This window comes from Pararge aegeria, chromosome 8, assembly GCF_905163445.1.
Source record: "Pararge aegeria chromosome 8, ilParAegt1.1, whole genome shotgun sequence".
Lineage (NCBI taxonomy): Eukaryota > Metazoa > Arthropoda > Insecta > Lepidoptera > Nymphalidae > Pararge > Pararge aegeria.
The window spans coordinates 5,458,455-5,478,300 of NC_053187.1; the positions used below are offsets into that span (position 1 = coordinate 5,458,455).

The window sequence follows — 19,846 nt, forward strand, 5'->3', positions numbered from 1 at the left end:
TTTTTACAATAACAATTCAACGCGTTTACGTAAGAATCCCACATTTTGAAAAATCTTACGTGAGATTTGGCTGAATAAAATCTCGCGACATCTCACCAGAGGGGAGGGAGGGACAGAAAATTTAAAAAAACACCTCACGTAATTTATGGACGCTTCCGAATAATAGCGTTTAGAAAAAAAAGAGTAGGTACACAAACATACTTACGATAAAGTAGGTATATTTTCTTTATTTATAAAGCTACTCATATTTTTTTTTTTAGCGGGTAGGTGTAGAAAACGTCACATGTGTTTTTAATGTTCTCTGATTTTAATTTTGTTTAAAATATAATTTAAAGGTAATCTAAACTTAGAAATGTTATATTAACATATCTTCCACATACCAGCAAGCAATCCAAATAAAAAATCCTTAAGAACTTCACATTTTATTGTAATCAACACTAATCGGAATTTACAACAAGAAAATGGAGAATTTGGCATCCATTGAACACTCTATTTCTGCATTAACTGAGCACTTTAATGCACGAATGGCTGAGTTTCAGCGCGTCATTCAGACATCCATCCCAGCAACCAGTCCAAATTCCAATGTTGCAGCACAGTTTGGTGCATTTAGAGTATTTGTCTTGACATCACTTGAAAGCCTTCAATTACAAGTCCAGGTGCTCTCTAAGCAGTGTGATAATATGGAGACACGAACCAGGAGGAAAATGCTGCTGCTGCATGGTGTACCTGAAGTGCAAAAGGAGAGTTTGCCCGCAACAGTTGCGGAGGCATTGTCCAGCAATCTTAGCATGCCAGAACTGACCGAAGCCAAACTCAGTTATTGCAAGCGTTTGGGCCAATTAAAGGATGGCAAGGCTCGTGTTGTATTGATCAAGTTTTGTGACTTGTCTATCCGTAACCAAGTTTGGTTTTCAAAAAAACAGCTTAAAGGCACTGGGGTCACTTTATCCGAGTTTTTGACGAAGGAACGACATGACGCCTTTCAGGCAGCGAGGCAAAAGTTTGGAGTTTCTCGATGCTGGACGCGGGATGGGTCCATAATTGTTCTTGGCGCTGATGGTAAGCGCCATCGAGTTTTTTCAGTTGCAGAGGTGAAATTGATTGGAGTAAAGTCCGGTGATATCCCAATGGCAACCACGTCTGCCGCTTCGGATCAAGCTAGTGCTATAGCGAGTGCAAGTGTTGTGCCAGTGCATTCTTATGCTGCAGTTCCCTCGTCTAAAACAGTCAAGCCTCAGGTCGAAAAGCCTAGGCGAGCTGTTAGAAGGTAATGCCTGCCTTTTATGAGATTTCCAGAGTCTTCAATTGGTTTCAAACATTGTATTGTTCACTATTGCTTCCCTTTGCAGAAAGTCTGCTTTGCTGATTTTGCACTGGTGTAGGTACTTAAATAATTATAGTCTCGTTTAGTTAAAACTTGACATAACCTCTTTTTCGACTATTGTACCCTCAATAAATTTTATTTCAATTTTCATTTTGTATTCACAAGTCACAACAATGTTCAATGTCAATCTTGTCTTTTTGTCAATTTCCAACCACAGACAAGGACGAGCTAAACGTTTTGATTTTGCAATCCAGTTTGCGTTTAAAGCAAAGAGTATATAAACATTACCGCAGAGCATTAAGTTGTGGTTTGTTCGATCGCGTACCATTACTAACCGCTCATATTAATTTAAATATTGATTGTGTAGCTATTAGTTTTTTTTTATTTTTAAGATTTTGGTTTTTCTTTTTTTTTGATTTCCTTGTTTAGTTTAATTTTTTTATTTTTTGATTTACAAATAATTTTTTGGGCTTTTTTCTCTTTTATTTTATTCTATTTTTTTTTTTATTTTATTTAATTTGTTTTTGTTTATTTTTTTTCTGTATGAGTATTTTGATATTTTTTTAATTAGATGCGTATGTGGCTGTATTTATATGCAAATATGTATAAGAACCGCCGATTAGAACATACATTTATTAGTGTTTGATAATTTAATGTGATTTAAGCGATTTCCTATTAGACTTGCTGGTGAATGGAAGAGTACTTATTTGTTTTTTTTTCCTTTTTTTCGCTTGTAAACTTCATATATTTTTTTATTTTTTTTCGTGTATATATATATATTTATTGTAAAATTGTATTTTATTTTATATATACGTATTCTTTTTTTTTTATTATATTTATTATTATATTAAGCATAATTATTATAAGTATGACTTCTTCTAACAATAACTCAGATAGTGAGGGTGTTTATTGTACAGGCTCCTCTTTATCCAGCGACAGCTTCCATAGCACAGATGTTCCACTTGGCTCTGTTTTAGACAATACGTTCACACCATTCCCTAAAAATTTTAATGTAGTTCATATCAATGCGCAGAGCATTCCCTCGCACTATTCAGATTTTTTATCTACGTTTGATAACAAAGCAATTCATGCTATCTTGGTGTCGGAGTCGTTTTTGAAACCTTGCCTTCCATCAACTTCCTATTCTTTGCCTGGCTACCATCTCATTAGAAATGATCGAACAGGCAAGGGAGGGGGTGGTGTCGCCATTTACCTACGTTGTCACATTCCTTTTCGTATTTTAAATAAGTCCCCATCTTTATACTCTGAATCATCTGAACACATACTAATTGAGGTTCAAAGTGGTCAAAAAAAACTTCTACTTGGGGTTTTTTATAGTCCCTCGCTTCATATTGATTATTTTGATACTTTAGAGACTATACTTGAAGAGTATTTAACAACAGTGGACCACTCTATCATTATGGGTGACTTTAATACGTGCCTTATTAAAAATGACTATCGTTCAAAACGTCTATTGTCTATTATTAACAGCTCTAATCTTGAAATATTACCTACGCATGCTACTCATTTTTTCCCCAACTGTTTTCCTTCCCAATTAGATCTCATGATTGTTTCTTCTCCAAATCTTGTAGACGCACATGGACAACTGCCGGCGGAGGCTTTTTCTTATCATGATTTGGTCTATGTTTCCTTTAGAATTCGTCCTCCTAAGGCAAAACCGACTATTGTTATGCGTCGTAGTTTTCGTAATTTTAATAATGATAAATTTATGGAAGATCTTAATAATATTGACTGGGATATTGTTTTTGACACGCCTTCTGTAGATGATAAGCTTAATATATTTAATTCACTTTTGACCCAACTTTTTGATATACACGCTCCGCTCCGGCCAATCAAAATTAAGCATCTTCCTGCACCATGGCTCACTAATGACATCAAGCTGCTTATGTCCAAACGCAATAAAGCAAAAAGTAAATATAAGTTAAATCCGACAGATGCCAACCTGACAAAATATAAAAAGCTACGGAATCGGTGTAGCAGAATTTGTCGAGATGCTCAGCGTGAATATATTCACTCATCAGTGGATCAAAAAAATGCCGACAAAGCTTGGAAATTTCTGGCTTCACTGGGAATCGGTCGTCAGCGTCAGCAAGATTCGCAAAGCATTGACTTGGAGAGCCTTAACAAACACTTTATAGCCAAATGTTCATTCAATGCGCTAATTAAACAAGGGACGCTTAATTATCTTTACTCATTGCCTACACACGAAAGACCTGAATTCCAGTTCAGTGATACAACCGTCGATGAAGTTAAGAAGCATATTTTTGCTATTAAATCTGATGCGACTGGGGTTGATGGGATAAGTAGGAGAATGATAATTGCAGCGCTTGACGGTGTTTTGCCAGTATTGTCTCACATACTGAACTCATCACTTACTTCAGCTGCATTTCCCACCGTGTGGTGTAAAGCATATGTAGTTCCTATTCCTAAAGTTCGTAACCCTGTAAATCCTTCAAACTTTCGGCCTATCTCCATTCTTCCGTTTCTGTCTAAAGTTCTCGAACGTATTGTCCATCAGCAACTTAGCCTCTATCTTACCAGATATGATATTTTAAGCCCCCTCCAGTCCGGTTTTCGTCGTGGTCATAGCACAACAACAGCCTTGATCAAGGTCTGCGATGATATTCGTTTCGCTGTCGACAATAAACTCCTTACCGTATTAGTTCTCTTAGATTTCAGTAATGCGTTTAACAACGTAGACTTTGATCTACTTTTGGCTGTTCTAAAGACAGTCAGCATTTCACCTCACGTTGTCAACTGGTTCCGGTCTTACTTATGTAATCGTCAGCAATGTATTCGTTCGGACAGTAAACTATCTTCCTTTCTTCCACTTCTTTCCGGAGTACCTCAGGGTGGTGTTCTCTCTCCGCTTCTATTTTCAATTTTTATAAACTCAGTGTCATCTGTTTTATCTTCGTCCTATCATTTTTACGCTGATGATTTGCAGTTTTATGCATCGGCGGCTATTGATAATCTTGCCGTTGCCATTGATAATATTAATACTGATTTAAATAAAATTGCGGCTTGGTGTCGGTCATTTGGTCTCCAAGTAAATCCAGGTAAATCTCAAGTAACTATAATAGGCAGCTCTTATTTCCTTTCCTCTCTATCATATAACAGGTTACCACCTGTTCTATTTGAAGGTACTGTTATACCTTGGAATAGTGCAGTCAGAGACCTTGGGCTAATTTTGGACAATACAATGTCTTGGGTACCTCAAGTTTCTGAAATGAGTCGCAAAATTTTTGCCGCTGTTGGATACTTGAGACGGTGGAAGAAGTTTCTGCCGTTAAAAACTAAAATTCTCTTAGCTAATTCTCTTCTATTACCTATTTTAGACTATGCTGATATTTGCTACTTGGATTTATCAGAGACCATGCTCGATAAACTGGAGAGGCTGCAGAACGTATGTATACGGTTTATCTTTGGTATACGTAAGTTTGATCATGTGTCCGAGTATCGTTCTCGGTTAAACTGGCTACCAATTCGATCACGTAGGAACTTGCACGCTCTTTGTCTTTTATATTCTATTTTATTTTATCCTCAGACGCCACCATATTTAAAAGAGCGATTCAACTTTCTTGGTAGCAATGTTCAGTGCTATTTGAGGGCTAAGGATGACAACAGGTTGCATGTTCCTGCCAGTCACTCGCATGCGTATGGAAATTCTTTTACAGTCAAGGTGGTTATACTCTGGAATGGATTGCCAAGAGACATAAGACAGTCTAAATCATTAAGCATCTTCAAAAGTCGTTTAAAAGAATATTATTTATCTACGGAGTCATAAACTAATATATTTGCTCTGTATGTATTTGTGTATATTTATATTTATTTATATATATATATATATATATATATATATATATATTTGTATATATGTTTATATGTGTATGTATTTATTTATGTATTATTTGTATTTGTATTAGCTGTTTATGTATTATTGTTATATATAGTAGATGTAGTTTATGTTATATATTTTTAAAATTGCACTATCCCGTTTCCATACTCCTGTTCTTCTTTCATTAAGGGTTGTCTGGAGGAGATCGCTTAAAGCGATAAGACCGCCTTTGCGCATTGTTATTCTTCTTGTATTTATGTTTTCAATTTATATTATAAATTGTGTGCAATAAAGAATTTATCTATCTATCTATCTATCATATAAAGAAAGTAAAGTTTATGGTACACCACGAAACATATAGTCCAATAAGAAACATAGTATATCAGTATGTAGCGTATCTATTTACTGTTGAGATTAAGTACATATATCAACATTTGCATAACTTTGTATTGCGCACGAGCGAGATCTCACAACTCTCGAAAAATATTTGTCCACAGATTAGGTTCATTAGCAAAAGCCAAGAAGTTCTTTGTGCCTTAATAACTCACGTAGATGGGAAAAGTTTACAGTGAAAATTAATATGCATTAGTTATGTTATTTTTACTGCAAATAATTTTGATGATAATTGGTAGGTATTAAGTTACAAAGTTGTAGAATTGTACTTAGGATACTTCGATAATGTATCCCGAGAAAACTACTATTAGAAATACACAGTGAGTTTGAGGGTTTGAGAGGAGAGCACTAGTTGGGAACTAAGAATTAAAGTACAAGCGAGCAGCATTTATAGGTACTTACCCACATAGAACAGAGACCCACTACGCTGCTTCAATGTGGGTTGGTGGGCTTTAATGATAATTATCCCCAGAGTTAGTGTTAATAACCAACAACGACTAATTTAGACTTAGATTAGATGATGATAAGCACAAAATTGCACCATGATGTTTCTGAGAAAAACCATATTCTTAACCATTCTTGACTCGACCCTGGAATCGAACCCAGGACCTCTCTGAAGATCCGAAGTTAAACATGCTTATCACTTTCAGTTAGAACAACGAATCCGTTATTGTGATAAAACCTATTATCAAACAAGTTATCACACTAAAAATTAAACTTGACTTGTTCCTACAAAAATTGATATCACTGTTTGTTAATATTTATCAATGTGACGTGAATATAATTATCATTAATATGACCAAACTTGCTATGCGAAATAAGTCATAATGTTTAACTTATTTAGATTTAAAATACTGTAAATGAATTAATCGGTCACTGGCAGTTACTTTAGTACTAATGTAGATTTCATTGAGTGAAGACGTTGTTATTAATTATAATGGCAGTACGATTAACCAGAGTAAATAAACTGCTTATGAAATGTGCTAATGTAACTGGTTTCCGATGTATGTCACACTATCCGATAGACGAACACATTTTTGGACTGAATAGCGACCAACAGCAGGTAAGTTATTAATAAATGGAGAATAGGTTAATAACTGATAAGTGATAAATAATTCAATTAATTTATGTAAAGCACTTAAGAATTTAGGAGGGTATCTCCATAACACATAGGTATATAAGAATTCGGTTCGAAGCCTTGATTGCGTTGTGGTTAGGACTTCAGCTTCATTTTCGGGGTGGCCGCGTTAGAACTCCAGCACGCACCTGAAACTTTTCTAAGTTATGTGCGTTTTAAACAATTAATCATAAAAAAACCTGCATGCCTCCATGAATGCCTCCTCAAGGGCGGGTGAAGTCCACCAATCCGTACTTAGCCAGCGTGGTGGACGGCCGTGCCCAGTAAGGATGATTATATTCGGATTCATCCGAACTAATATTATCCGTACCTAAGTGTATTTTATAGTTAGGTATCTATGTCTCAGAAAATATTTTAGCATATCTTTATATGTATATTTTTTGTGTGCGTGTGTATGTCACTGAACTCCTCCTAAACGGCTGGACCGATTTAAATGAATTTTTTGGTATGCGTTTGGGTGGCAATGGCACCCTGGATGGTTTGGATTCACAAATCAGCCAGACAGATGGCGTTGGGGTCCGCTAGTATACCTAATATACATTTACTGAGCCTATGTTCGAATCAAACTCTGCCCTTATCCTGATGAAAGTTGACACATTTTATAACTTGCATCCTGGACATTGAAATAGGATAATTTTATCCCGGAAAAGCACCAGGGAAAAATACCCGCGTGTTTTTAGAACAAGCCTTTGTCATCTATGCACGTCTTCACAGCTAAAGCAATATTGTTGTAATTTTGCATAGAGAAAACATGCATCCCAGAGGGCTTAGGCAAACTGACATAAAAAAAGCTGATTTTGTATAAACAAATGCCGGTGACTTTGTCTCCGCAGAATATCCCTTCAGGTATATTTTAAGCTGTAACAAAGACCAGCCTTGGTTAATTAGCTAACAGATAAATAATTAAAACAAAACACCTTTTTTGTGTGGTTGCGTTATAAATAGGTACTGTAGCAGGTCAAAGTTGTAATCAATGGTTGAGCGATTATGTTAAATCAAATTTTGTCTAGTTGCGGCAACTGGTCTTCGATTTTGCTCAAAAGGAACTGGCACCGAAGGCAGCAGAAATCGACAGGGAAAACAACTTTAAAGAATTAAGAAACTTTTGGAAGAAACTTGGGAATCTTGGACTGCTTGGTTAGTAACTAAGTACATAAAACATATATTTTTTTCGTGCCACCCATAAAACGGTGAAGTAGTGTAAAAGTTGCTTGGTGGCCTCTGAATGATAAATTATGTTGTCTAAATGTGAAATGAAATGATATGGATATCGAATAGGTCTAGGTGAACAACTGAAAAGTAATACTTACCTTACACAAAGCTTTTAATTAATTTATAAAATTTTGTATATAGGTATAACAGCTAGTCCAGATTATGGAGGGACGGGCGGGAAATATACTGATCATTGTGTCATTATGGAAGAGTTGTCGAGGTAATTTCTTTATCATTATCATAGGTTCAAACGCTAAATATTAGGTAAACATTAAAAAAATTAGGAGTAGGTGTACATGTGGCAGGGTAAATGAAAGCAAAGAGGGCATCTTTGCTGAATTAGAAACGAAGCTACAATGTATATCATATAGGTACGTCCGATAAACTACAAAGCGGCGCCACTGTTCTTCAAGATAGTTTATTACGATTCTGAACTTATAAAACCGATAGGCTACTGGTGCGTCAAGACAAATCACGAGACGAAAGCATATTTCTTAATATAAGGTTTGATAGTAGAAAGGTGAGGGTGGAACTAAATCTAATTGTTCCAGAACATGTCCCGAAATATACTGTCTTCTATTATATAAAAGATCTGATATGTATTGTCAGTGCACCTTTTATGTGGCTTGTACAAAACCTATCTTATGTTGCAGGGCGAGTGGTTCCATAGCTTTGTCGTACGGTGCGCATTCAAACTTATGCATAAACCAAATCAATAGAAATGGCACGCATGAGCAAAAAAGCAAATATCTTCCTAAGGTAAGTTTTGTTTTATTAAATTAAGAAAGAAGCATGCATTTCGGAAGTAGGTACATCCGCTATTCTGAACCTTCCTACTGTAAAGTCAAAGATTGAGTGCTTTTAAAATCATCCTGTAAAAAACGATAAACAGGACACATATACCTAGTGAGTGGTAGGTAAATTAATTCAAGCTATGTGTTAAAGCGACTTTATTACATCGAGGTAACTATAAAATTTATGATATTTTTAATGACAACATAGCAGAAGCAGTTAGCTCCGCTCTCATCTCCCACAGGGTAATGATATAAATGATTGTGAAATTGTAGATTTTGAAATTGTAAAAGAGATAAATTGCTTAGTTTCTTTAGAAGATTGAGCTATAAACCAAAAACATGTTTCTTTGAAGAGACAATATTTTGTTTTTTTTTTTTGCTTTTCTTTTCTTAGTAAATTTATATATTTTTTTTATTCTATTCTAAATTTGTTTTTTTAGCTGTTTGCAGCAGCCTTATGTACCTAACGGATTTGCATGCTATGTTCGCATCGAGAAGGCACAATTGTATTCACATGACAAAAGGTCCTGTACTTTATATTAGAGTAAGCAGTTGTTTGTCAGTTTTGCGAAGTAAAACAAAAAGAGAACTCGACTTTAATTTTCATCTTGGGCAAAAGAAGTTACAGGCACATGAGGCTTAACACCTACGTCAGACACCTTACCAAAGACCTCACATTGATGTACCCTGCAAATGGGCTACCCTGTGGGCTGTCTACTTGGTCAAAAAAAGAAGACACTTTCTGTAAAATTTTAACTCTTAACTCTCAACAACTACCTTTTACGGTTCGTGGGATACAGCCCGCTGTCAGACACGTGAACGCTACGCTTTCAAAGTACCCACCTACGAGTATTTGAATTATTTTAGCTATGTTCAGGAGAGCACATGGGCGCCCTGGCTATGTCAGAGCCAGGTGCGGGCAGCGACGTGGTCTCCATGAAGTTACGAGCCGAAAAGAAAGGCGACTACTACGTTCTCAATGGAAACAAATTTTGGATCACTAATGGGCCAGATGCTGACGTTTTAGTGGTAATTGATATTTTTGGTTATGTCTTAAATCTACCCTAGTTTTAATCTGGTAATATAAGATCGCCAGCTAATTTTAGGTCAAACGATTTAAATATTGCTTGCTTGCATGCCAGAAGCAGAGTCTGAGGCGTATTACCCCCGACTAAAATCCAGCGATAATAGATTTGGGGCCTCGTCGGTGAGTGAATATGTATAAGTATGCCGTTTCGAACGTTTGTTCGTAGTTTCCATACTGCTAGCCAGAACTCTATGGGACAGCGGGATAGTGCTCCCTTGCTTCCTATATACAAATATTTCTCCCGAACACCAATGTCCTGGCTGATTTGAGATTACGTACGTACTTTAAGTACGAGAGGTCGTACGTTACTTACGTTATACTGTAAATATCTATCCTTTAAAAAACGTACAGTTATCCTAGTGAAGAGTCCCCTGGACACAAGTTTGCGACATTGATTTTAAAGATCCTTGCTTGCTTCCTAAATTGGAGTGGTGAGTGCTATGGTCTTGCAAGTGGGGGTCCCGGGTACGGCCTCGGCAGGGAAATTCGGGAATTGATAATTTCTCTGATCTGGTCCGGCTATTTACCACTTGCGTACCAACGGTATGGGAATGGATTGTTGGACTCCACATACCTTTGAGAACATTATGTAGAACTCTCAGGCAAGCAGGTTTCCTCACGATGTTTTCCTTCACCGTCGAAGCAAGTGATATTTTTAATTACTTAAATGCACGTAACTTAGAACAGTTAGACGTGCGTGCTGGGATACGAACTCGACCCCCCGAAAGTGAAGTCGAGCTCTTACTCACTGTGCTATCACCACTTCACACGTACCTATATTACAAACATATAACTCATAAAGTAAGCTAAATAAACAAAAAATCCTTCCCCAATTTGGTAAAAGTATACTTATCTCGTCTTAATTTACAGGTATATGCCAAAACAAATTTCTCAAGCAAACCTCAACATGGGATTTCGGCATTTTTAATAGAAAAAGATTATCCTGGGTTTTCGACGGCACAAAAGTTAGATAAACTAGGCATGAGGGGATCAAACACTGGTGAATTAGTTTTTGAAGATTGCAAGGTAAGAAAATAGAAAGATAAATAGGTTTTCAGTTAAAGTCTCTTAAAACACGAGTTTATGTAGGTTTACTACTAAGTAGGTACACCTTCATGGTCAAAACCAACATGTTGGCAAACAATATTAGACGATGCAAAGTAAGACTTCGCGACGGATAGATCAGTTTAAAGAAGAGTCCCCTTTTGCAACAAAGCGAGAGACATATTTACGATTATGTAGGATTCTCAGAGGTAGGATTTAATAATAAAAAATCATCATAATTTTTTTTGGGCCGTTGTCTACCACGCCTGGCCCAGTGTAGATTTGTAGACTTCACACGCCTTTGAGGAATTTATGAAGAACTCTCAGGCATGCAGGTTCCCGCACGACATTCATATTTAAATTATAAAAAAACACATAACTCCGGAAAGTAAGCGCTGCGTGCCAGGGATTCAACTCGGTCCCCCGCAAGGACGGCCGAAGCTAGGCTATTACAGCTTCCGCACCGGATTCAATACTAATAGTGTGGAGGATCGTAGACGAGTCCAATCCACAGTAGTGAAATAAAACAACAAGGTGTAGTCGTTTTACCGGAGATGCGTTCGCTTCAGAGTCAGCGAGTGAAGTGCGTGATTTGACCGCGTGAGGCGGGGTTTTATGCTCACAGAAGCGCGCGCATATCGGTATCTTTATTAGAGTATGAGACAAGGATGCAAAATACAGGTAAAAGAGATAGCAATATTAGTAGACAGAGATAGTGATACATAAAGAGTGAAGCGGTTGTTTACAAATTGGTCAGCTTCAGTATGGTTGGTGACGGGGAAGCATCGACCGCTTAATTTAAATAAATCTTATGTTTAATTTTACAGCTATAAATCGTCTATATTTATTACTAATAAAATATACTCTAAATAGACTTATCGGAGATTAGGTCTCGCAACTAACTTATATTTTTCATACAAATAACCAATATATCTACCTTATCAACTATTAAAACATAACTTCCTTATTATAATAATCAACTGTTTGATACAAGGTCTCGCAAAAGTATTTGTTAATTTACTTAATCAATTTAGGTATCGTGAATCTTCAACAAATAGGATGATATGATACCTGCGTCTTACTCGATTTTAAGATTTAAAAATCTTTTTCTTTCCAGGTGCCAGAAACAAATTTATTAGGTGAGGAGAATAAAGGAGTATACGTCCTGATGTCAGGTTTAGATTTAGAACGATTGGTGTTAGCTGCCGGTCCCGTGGGATTGATGCAAGCAGCTATTGACATCGCGTTTGAATACGCGCACACTAGAAAACAGTTTGGGAACAGAATAGGAGAGTTTCAACTATTACAGGTAATTGAAATCGAGTTGTCTAGCATATGCAAAGGAAATTGGAGTCCCCTCTTTGCCCAAAACGCCTGCGGTAGGCTCGGTTTTACTGGCGCCGATACTCTCAATGAGTATACAAACAAGTTGGCTCCCTATGTATTCCATAGAAATATGGCATAGATATAGCCGTATGTGAAGTGGTGGTGTGGAAACAAGTGAAGCGTGTAAATGTGAGCCAAGTTTCATCAGCGAGGTGCTTTACTTGCAGAGCCTATCCGAATATCGATACAAAAATTTGATCATAATTTTGTCAGTAGATACTAGAGCAATTTCAAGATAAACAAAACGCGAGGAGAGTATTGAAATGCATATCAAAAAAGTTAAGTTGTGTACATGAAGGCTTAGAGGGAGGAACTCTTATACTGTGTTTAATTTTTCTCACGCAAGATTTAGTTTGATGCACATATGCCTATATAAGTAGTGCTGCAAAAAAAACAAGTTGCCAACGCATTTCCTCCATAACAAGCTTCTTCTTCTTGTTGCTTTTAAAAGACGATCAATTGAGAACCTGTTGGTAAAGTTACTGACTAGGTAGCTAGGCATTGTTGCTATGCGCACTGTAAGTTTAGGTTGTAGCTTATTTTAACCGCGTGTACGTAAATCGTTGAACCACAAGTTCAACCTAACCGAAATCCTATGTATCTTTAGATGCTTTGGCGTTAGGACCCGAGACTTCATTTTTGTCAAAAACCAAGCCACTTGTTTACTGCAACTGTTGATTGTGGAGATAGGTACCTATACCTAAATGGATAAGAATAGACCATCTCGATAATCTCCTACACGTAAGCGCATGTTATTATCATTCCAATAGGTATCACATCGATGCATGAATTGAATTGTTAAGACGATATACCCACATTCCAAAGGTCGTCCGACGTAAAAAGCGAAAGTTATTGAAAAAGTGGTCAGGAACATTGGCGTAGGTTATGGCGTCGTAATGTTGGACGATTAATTAGGCCATTCTTGGCAGAGAGAACGAATGTTGTTTCATGTGTTTGGTTTTCTAATCCAGGAAAATTAGATATCATTATGACAGATAGGAACGGGGACCATGCTAAATCGCTGGCCCTAACATCCAACTTTTCTGAGTTATGGGCGTTTTCAATTTGAAGCAATTAAAATATCACTGGCATTAACGGTAAAGGAAAATCGCAATCGCAAGGAATGCCTGAGAGTTCTCCATAATGTACTCGAAAGTCGTGAAAAGTCTGCTAATGTGTTCTTGGGCGGCGTAGTGGACTACGGCCAAAACCCTTCTCATTCTGAGAGAAAACCCCTGCACTGCATGCCGGTAATGTAATGATGACGATGTAGCAGATCTGGTTTAAGGCAGCTTAGTCTAGTAGAATTCAATGCAAAGAAAAACAATGACTAAAAAGGCCGTCGATTATACCGCAGTGAGGCATGGTACTAAAAAAAGATCCTTTTGAATTGCCATTATATATTGTTTGACCAAGTAGACCATCTCTTATATCGAGGATTCGATAACCCTTTTTGAGAGTTCTCTAAAAACTCGAGCATGTTTTAAATTCGCTGTCACCGTCTCCACTCCTTACTAAAAAATAAAGATTCTATTGACTGATCCATCGAGGTTTCCATATACAACTTATTTATTTATTTATTCCTAACTCTAAAATTTTAAAGTTTCAACAATACCCAGTATACCCCACTAACATGTGATAATAATAGTTAAAACCCGCCAATCCACATTGAAGCAGCAATTTAGGAAGCCTGTGCGCAGCAATGAGACATATGTCGGTTCATAAACCAATGATGATGATAATGGTCTAGTTGGTCATATTTAAATTTACATATCTGATGAAGAAGCGAAGTAGAATTATTGTTTTTATGATTCCAGGGTAAAATGGCAGATATGTATACATCACTTAGTGCATGCAGAAGTTATCTGTACAATGTCGCCAAGGCATGCGATGATGGACACATAAACAGCAAGGATTGCGCCGGAGCCATTCTGTACTGCGCTGAGAAAGCCACTCAAGTTGCATTGGATGCTATACAAATTTTAGGTAACGATCTAATTCCAATGGCCTATGCAAAAACTCGTGCGGGCGAAGGGCGTGGACGCGTCTATGGAAGCGACGGATACGGACCCGGTGTAATAAGTAATGACCTAACGTACGCGCCCGCGAAACCTGCGTGCCAGAAATAAAGATAACCCATAACGTCCTTAAAGGCGTGTGAAGTCTACCAATCCGCACTTGACCAGCGGGGTTTACTGCGACATAAACCCTTCTCATTCAGAGAGCAGACCGTGCCCTGTATTGGACCGGTGATGATTATACAACCATACACAACTGTTTTTAGGTGGCAACGGTTTCATCAACGACTATCCAACCGGCAGAATATTGAGAGACGCTAAACTTTACGAAATCGGCGCTGGTACATCCGAGGTTAGAAGGATGCTCATTGGAAGAGCGTTGAACAATGAATATAAATAAAACTATGTTTATAATTTAGACACATAATATATTTTATTTTGAATAAATTATTATGAACTACTTACATACAGTGTTTTATTTCACTGACTAAATGAAAAAGGCAGTCTTCGTCAAACCTATGCCGCATATTACTGTCAAATTCATGAAACGTGGGCGCAGCGTAAAATCGATAAGTAGTACAATCAACACAGGTACATTCAATGCCCAGAGTTCCATTTCCGTACACAGCGTAATTCATTTAGTCTGTGGTGCTAAAATCTACTACATTAGGTTCTACATTTGCTTGATGATTGATAGAAATCAGAAGTCATCAAATCAAAATTATCTTGATTTAAGATAAAGAATCACTAAAATGAAAACTACTTTGAGAATGTATTACTCTTGGTCATACCAGGGTAATTAGACTTCTTTGTATACCAGCGTCACTTTTAGTGCGCTCACAGCTTAATTTTTTTAAGAGTAATAACCAAAATAAGAAACAAAAGAAACCATTAATCACAAGAATGGCAAAAAGAGATTTATAAACTTTTAATTTGAATTAAGAACTTTTGAGTCTTCATTCAAATTAAGTTTATAAACCATAACCATTTTAATAAAGACTCAAAATTAATAAAATTGATTCAAAATTCAGATGAATATTACAAGCTCTTTCTTAAACCTGAATTCAATTTCAGTTTGAATTTATAATTAGGGATAGAACTATTTTTTTAAAATTCAGCTTAATTTGCTATACTCTGCAAGAGCAAGAGAATCTGTATGGTGTAATTTAAAATTTCTACAGTTTTTATACCAAACAGACCTTCGCAATGTACCCTTTACGCACGTTTCGCTCCGAAACTGGAGCATCCTAAGGAGATTTATCTCCACACCAAGAGCTGGTCTGGTAGGTTTCTTAATTTAAAAGCTGAACCGCCAAGCAATAGCCAATAAAATAGAGATTAATATCATTTAATATAATATACTAGACTACTTTAAACTACTTGACACACCAATACAGATAATATTTACAAATTAGAAACAAATATATTTATATAACATAATATGTCAATACACAATATTTTTATAGTTTGCGACTAGATCATCTTAAACTAATATGACATTTTTCTACAGAAACACAGATATGTACCTTCATAATTGATAAAATACCTATAGGAAAAAATTAAGGATTATCATTTCCAGCAGATTATTTAAATAAATATAGGATACAGTTCTTACCTATCTTAGAATTTTGAAGGTATTATTTTTGAGTACAATCTTAAATCTAATATTTTATTAATTATTACATATTTAATTAGAAACTACAAATGTATGTCTTGTAAATATAGTAGCAGTGACATGTTTAGTCTAAAGCGAAATGCTTTTTATGGTACAAAAACACATGTGATTATGTACCTCGCGACAGGCTTGCAACAGGCGTAAATCTTGCAATCACTGCTGTCAAACGTCACTTTTGTTTATTTATTGTATGGAAAAGTGACGTTTGACAGCAGTGATTGTAAGATTTACGCCTGTCGCGAGATACTTAGCCACCCTGAGGGTTGGGAGTAAATCATGAATTTTTGGTTAGTTAGGATTTTGCATTAAACATGCAACCCAGAGCATAGCCACTGGAATAATCTGTTACTGCTTGTTTGTCATGGGAAAATTTGGTTAAAAATTTACTAGTGATCTCCCATCCCAAGACTGTGTGTTGAACACTTTAACTATTAAAACAAACAATGGTTTAACTAGATGGTGGGATGTGTAGACTCTGAGAACCTTACAACAAATATTGCATAATGTTGAAATTGCTGTGCAATATTTTTCACACTCTGACATTTGAAAGGTTTTAAAGTTGAAATGTGACAGAACACTGCAAAATTATTGCACTGCAGAATTTGTACAGTTAAATAAATAGTTAGACTACTTACTGGTATTGAATAAAATTATATTAAAACAACAAGATACTATTTTTGTTTCTGTTTCATAATACCTACTGCATATTTAACATTATAGCTAAAACTCCTTCATAAAATGAATAAACTTTGAATTTACTATATGTAGTGAGTTTAATGGCCAGCACAAAATGGTGATGTCAGGGCAGAGCATTTTATCTTTACCCAATATAAATTCAAACAAAACTTTTTGAGATCAGACCCCAAGGCACAACAGAAAATTTCCTAGGTTGATGACAAAATATCAGTATTTTGGCATTAACAATGAGTAAATTTTGTTGGGTAATGGCAAAAATGCTTTGCGTTGTGGTCTTCAATGTTTGCTGGCCATTAAGAGCGCCATTGCAACATTATTGGACAATCCATCAAATTAAAAGTCATTGAATATTGATAGAAGTTAAATATATTATTTTCGATATTCTTTTTACATAAGTTGATAGCTAAATAACTTTAAGGTTAATTTACCATTTTATTTGGTAAAACAAAGCATATAATCTAAGATCATTATAGCAATTCCTTAATTTTGATGTTGTATATTCTGGCATAAGAAATTAGTCTTTAATTAAAATATTGTTAGAAGTAAAAAATAAAAATGTAAAGGATATTTTACACAAAATAAACTGCATTCCAGCAACACAATCACATATATAATACTCAATTACACTATTACAGTCTATTCCCACCAAAAACTGACAGAGAAACTGACAGAAAGTGATTCGACAAAGTGCCACCACCTAGGTGGGATATACAACATCTGTCCAGGTTTCAACACACAAAAGAAACCTTTAGCTTCCTTGAATTTAGGATGCTTCTCCAAATCAGGTTTACGGGGATCAACTCTCGCTGTATTAATCAACAACTCATGCTGATGTGGGTATAAATACTCTGATTGTTGGGGAGAAAATAAGAAAATTTGTTTCTCACCAACCACTTGAGCCAATAAGTTCTTCTTTGGATCATGATGTAGAGGAGAAACTGTTCCTTTGGGTCCATACCAGGCCATTATGTCAATACAATCATCCTTGTCAGAAAAACAGCAGTACTCAGGTGCTGTGATATCATTTTTTAATTCTGGTATCTGATCAAAGAGTTGATACTGCGCAAGGTATCCTGTGGTGCTACTTTGGGCATAAATATGATTTTTAATAAAATCCTCTATTGTCATCAGTTTTTGTGTCCATTTGGAATCAGTGTAGTCTCTTCCTAACTCAATTGAAACAGTCCTTAGTCCAGCCAACTTAATAAAATAGTTTTGATCCTGCCATTTTGTAAGTGCTGGCCAGTGACTTATACAATTATCAAGTACAACTGGCTTTTCAGCTAATATGTGCTCTCTAAAGAAACTTTCCATAGTAGGGCAGCTTATAACATCCAAAACATTCAAATTACAGGAATTATTTTTTAATTCAATGTCACTATTGTATACACCCCTAGTACTCACTCCAGATGTTTCACAGATTATTGTTAGACCGGAATGTAAACTGGTAGCACATACTTGTAATAGTTTTGGTTCAGCATCAAGAGGGCAGCCAAATAATATGCCAAAATCAATTATCCTAAGAGCCTCCTTAATAGTTTCATTAGAATGGTTTTCAATGCACTTGAAATGAGCGAGGAGACGTAAATAGGTCGTAATAGTAATAGTTTTTCTCAAAAATAACCTTACTTCTTTCCAATTACCAATGTTAACTTGTTCATACATATAGTCAATAACAGCCTGGATTTTTACAGTAGATATTGAATTTATTAACTTTGGGTCTCTCAAATGTTGCTCTATCACCGTCATAGATGTTATGTCCAGGTCAGAAATTTCTGATAGAGATGATACCACTTTGGATCTGAATCTTTCAATTTTTTCCCGAATTTCCCTTAGTGTTGACATTATAACGAACTACTTTATACGCGGCTGTTCTGTTAAATGTCTTTCACATCTTCCTTTGATTTATTATTTAAGGGCTTTTCACCGATTTTGTATCTATTTTCTTTATTTTGGGAAAACGAGCCCTATTTGTGTTTTGACTTCTACGTTTTGACAGCTTTGTTCCATTTCAAGCTCAAATAATTTGTTTTAGGTTTTAATATTTGTTTGAAACATGACAAATCAAAAAGTAATTTGTCTGCTTTCATGCGTTAAAAGGAACGCTATGATTTTTTTTTATATCTATGCCGTATTGATTTTATAAATATAAAAACGGGTTAAAAATTAAACACATTGATTTTGTAGACAATAATCTTTATACAACTATTTGTAACTCTCAGAATTAAACAAAGGCTTAATAAAATATAGATAAAATATACACGACTTCTTGGACGACCTTGACCTTAGTATAAAAGTAAAATGATTTGTTTATGGCAAATCATATGACTTCGCACGTGACCTGTCAAATTATTTACAATCAAATTTCAAACTCAGTGTCCCAAAATGCTATCAAAAAAAACTATTATTTGATAACTTTATAGATCTGATAATAATTAATGATGATGCCAGCCAACCCAGAGCCTGAGCTTGAGGTGAAATGTTGCGTGTGATACAATGGCATTGTTAGAAAAAATCCTATCTACTAAGAGAAAACTTAATGATTATTGGGACTCACAAAACAGGGGCAGGTACGTCTTATCGAGTGCATATAATTCATTGTTTTCTATATCTGTGTGAGTAGCATATCATTAGGGGGAAATGACGCACGTAGCTTTCGGCTGTTCGTACTTCGTAGGGCGGATTTTTGAGTTGCGAAGTTATGATGTAGTGACGCACACGATGCTGGCAAGTGGCAGTACGACATCACCGTCACCGACTAGCTTAGCGGAGGAAGGCTCGGAGCATGTGATAAGAGCGGTGGCAGCGGGGGGAAGCGTAGGCGACCGCTCGATCACGTCACTCAGGAGGGGCGACCGCTTCAGCCAATGTTTACTTGTTATTCACTAGCGAGTTAGTACACTCGCACATTCCAAACCACTCGGCCGTTGTCTATCGGTTGTCTAAGTGCATTTACAGTGAAACCTCTTGGGTTGTTGCATTTCATGTACTTTTGGTGCATGTGGCTAAAAGTTTTATTGTTGAATTCTCTTAATTTGGATTTTTGGTAACAGCTGTGATGAAATATTCAAGCCACTATGAAATAAAATGAAATTTAGGTAAAGGAACAGCTGATTGAATCTCAGTAGCTGATAATGATTAAAATGTTGACCTATGAAGCTATTTCTAGAGTGTGTGGGAATAAAGTGTGTTTCATACATTTTGTATGCTACATTGGTTT

The 19,846-nt window shown here is 36.1% G+C and overlaps 4 protein-coding genes across 5 annotated transcripts in view; 3 read left to right on the forward strand and 1 right to left on the reverse strand.

The window, feature by feature from the left end:
• The first annotated feature begins 461 nt into the window (after nucleotides 1-461).
• On the forward strand, nucleotides 462-1,271 carry LOC120626105. Its single transcript, XM_039893399.1, has one exon. It carries the CDS (start codon nucleotides 462-464, stop codon nucleotides 1,269-1,271), a length of 810 nt encoding a protein of 269 aa, XP_039749333.1.
• A 5,214-nt stretch (nucleotides 1,272-6,485) lies between these two features.
• LOC120625753 (isovaleryl-CoA dehydrogenase, mitochondrial) lies at nucleotides 6,486-14,719 on the forward strand. Its single transcript, XM_039892943.1, has 9 exons — nucleotides 6,486-6,639; nucleotides 7,725-7,851; nucleotides 8,068-8,146; nucleotides 8,580-8,685; nucleotides 9,588-9,749; nucleotides 10,678-10,833; nucleotides 11,969-12,160; nucleotides 14,055-14,223; nucleotides 14,522-14,719. The coding sequence occupies exons 1-9, from the start codon at nucleotides 6,514-6,516 to the stop codon at nucleotides 14,653-14,655; spliced, it is 1,251 nt and encodes a 416-aa protein (XP_039748877.1). The 5' UTR covers nucleotides 6,486-6,513; the 3' UTR covers nucleotides 14,656-14,719.
• A 2,260-nt stretch (nucleotides 14,720-16,979) lies between these two features.
• LOC120625754 (bifunctional peptidase and arginyl-hydroxylase JMJD5) lies at nucleotides 16,980-18,734 on the reverse strand. The gene has a single exon (XM_039892944.1). It carries the CDS (start codon nucleotides 18,469-18,471, stop codon nucleotides 17,263-17,265), a length of 1,209 nt encoding a protein of 402 aa, XP_039748878.1. The 5' UTR covers nucleotides 18,472-18,734; the 3' UTR covers nucleotides 16,980-17,262.
• Nucleotides 18,735-18,976: 242 nt separating this feature from the next.
• The window catches only part of LOC120625674 (folliculin-interacting protein 2), a 28,361-nt gene continuing 27,491 nt past the window's right edge, over nucleotides 18,977-19,846 (forward strand). The window contains exon 1 of one of the 2 annotated variants that reach the window (XM_039892795.1): nucleotides 18,977-19,724. In XM_039892795.1, the coding sequence (XP_039748729.1) occupies nucleotides 19,714-19,724 (11 nt within the window). In that variant the 5' untranslated portion in view covers nucleotides 18,977-19,713. The remainder of the gene's footprint in view (nucleotides 19,725-19,846) is intronic. The other variant, XM_039892794.1, reaches the window with a different exon arrangement.